General features: G+C 33.1%; 1 protein-coding gene across 1 annotated transcript; it reads right to left on the reverse strand.

Moving 5' to 3' along the window:
• Positions 1-996: 996 nt before the first annotated feature.
• Positions 997-1,279, reverse strand: EPUS_09186 (uncharacterized protein; the record flags this gene model as incomplete). Its single annotated transcript, XM_007787880.1, has 2 exons — positions 997-1,006; positions 1,062-1,279. The coding sequence occupies 2 exons, from the start codon at positions 1,277-1,279 to the stop codon at positions 997-999; spliced, it is 228 nt and encodes a 75-aa protein (XP_007786070.1).
• Positions 1,280-1,503: the final 224 nt, after the last annotated feature.

The raw sequence follows: 1,503 nt of genomic DNA on the forward strand, positions 1-1,503 counted from the left end.
GTATATATTTTGCTTATTAATACAAAATCTTGTTATTTCCTATCCTACTTAAGTGTATCTTCTTCTTTTATTCTTTATCTCTTTATTAAACTCTATCTCCTAATAATATTAGAGCTGCTTTAGCCTAATATTCTTGCTTTAAAACATACTTACTTATATTTATACTATATTATCTCTATTACAGTTTGCTAATAAGTTAACTAGCTCCTCTTTTATGCTTTACATAACTTTATCTTATCTTATAAATAAGTAGACATAAACATTAATACTGATTTCTGTCGCTCTTAAGAGATTTATAAATTTTTACAAAGATAATATTAGTATATAGATTGTGATTTAGTTAGAAACTAATACTTAGTTATAAAAAGAGGCAGTTGCCTAATTAAGTTAATAAGGATAAAGGATATTAGATTAATATCTCAGAAAAGAAACAGGTTTTATTAATTAGCTAAAAGATTATTATAATAACGTGGTTTATAAGTGACCCGTGTATACAAGCGACCCGCGCACTTTTCTTTTATCTTACAACTTTATAATAATTTTACACAGCCACAATATAAAAAAATTAATTATTTTTTATATATTTATTTTCTTTAGTTATTTTCCTAGTCTTTTAGCAAATTTATATATTATATTTCTAATCTCTTATCTTTATTATATTCTTATTAAGAACAGGCTTATAAACACGCTTTTATTATCTATAATTTATATTATATTATTTAATAAAAGAGGCTAGAAAAAGAAACTATAAAGTAGAAACAGGATTCTATATATTAAATTGAGTTGGCGTACAGTACTGATACTGTGTCGCCAAGGTTGCTTGTAATGCGTGTCCCAAACGCATAGCCAGCGGATGGCTATGTCGATTCCAGAGGGGAGGTGTCTCAAACCAGGTTTTCTTTAAGGAATCAGGCAGTCACTAATACAGAGTGACTCGATTTCGAAGGATTATTGTAACAGGCGTACAATGAGAGAAGTGGCTGTTGTTTGATAGTGTTATTGTTGACTGCCTGCAGTGAAAATTTTCAGCGGTGTGAAAATTTTTAACTCACCATCCCTACCACTTTCGCTGCAGCTGCGACTCAACAGTATATCTAATCCGACGATGCAAGAGATGGAAGACAACGTTCTCCATGGTATACTGCAGTAGATTCAGTTCCCCACGCATAGCGCGCCAAATATTGATGGTATGTCGGCCCGTAATGCGTATGGTGGAGGTTTGATTGAATCCCCACTTATCGTCTTCTTTGCCAAAACGACCATGGGAATGTGATTTCATTCTTGACATTTCATCGCATAGGTTCAGCTCATACTTGACACGAGCCCGTTCGATAAGATAGCCCCAAGGCGACTCGACAGCGTATCCCACGCGCTGCCTATAGACAGATCTTTGCTTCTCTCATCTCTGCCTCTAACAGAGATGAGATACTAGTCACCAGCATTATATAGAGGTGTCTGTCTGTTACTAGTAACTAGTTTATTATTATTATATATAAAAAGAGT

The sequence above is a fragment of the Endocarpon pusillum genome, assembly GCF_000464535.1.
Source record: "Endocarpon pusillum Z07020 unplaced genomic scaffold C702767, whole genome shotgun sequence".
In the NCBI taxonomy this organism is placed as follows: domain Eukaryota; kingdom Fungi; phylum Ascomycota; class Eurotiomycetes; order Verrucariales; family Verrucariaceae; genus Endocarpon; species Endocarpon pusillum.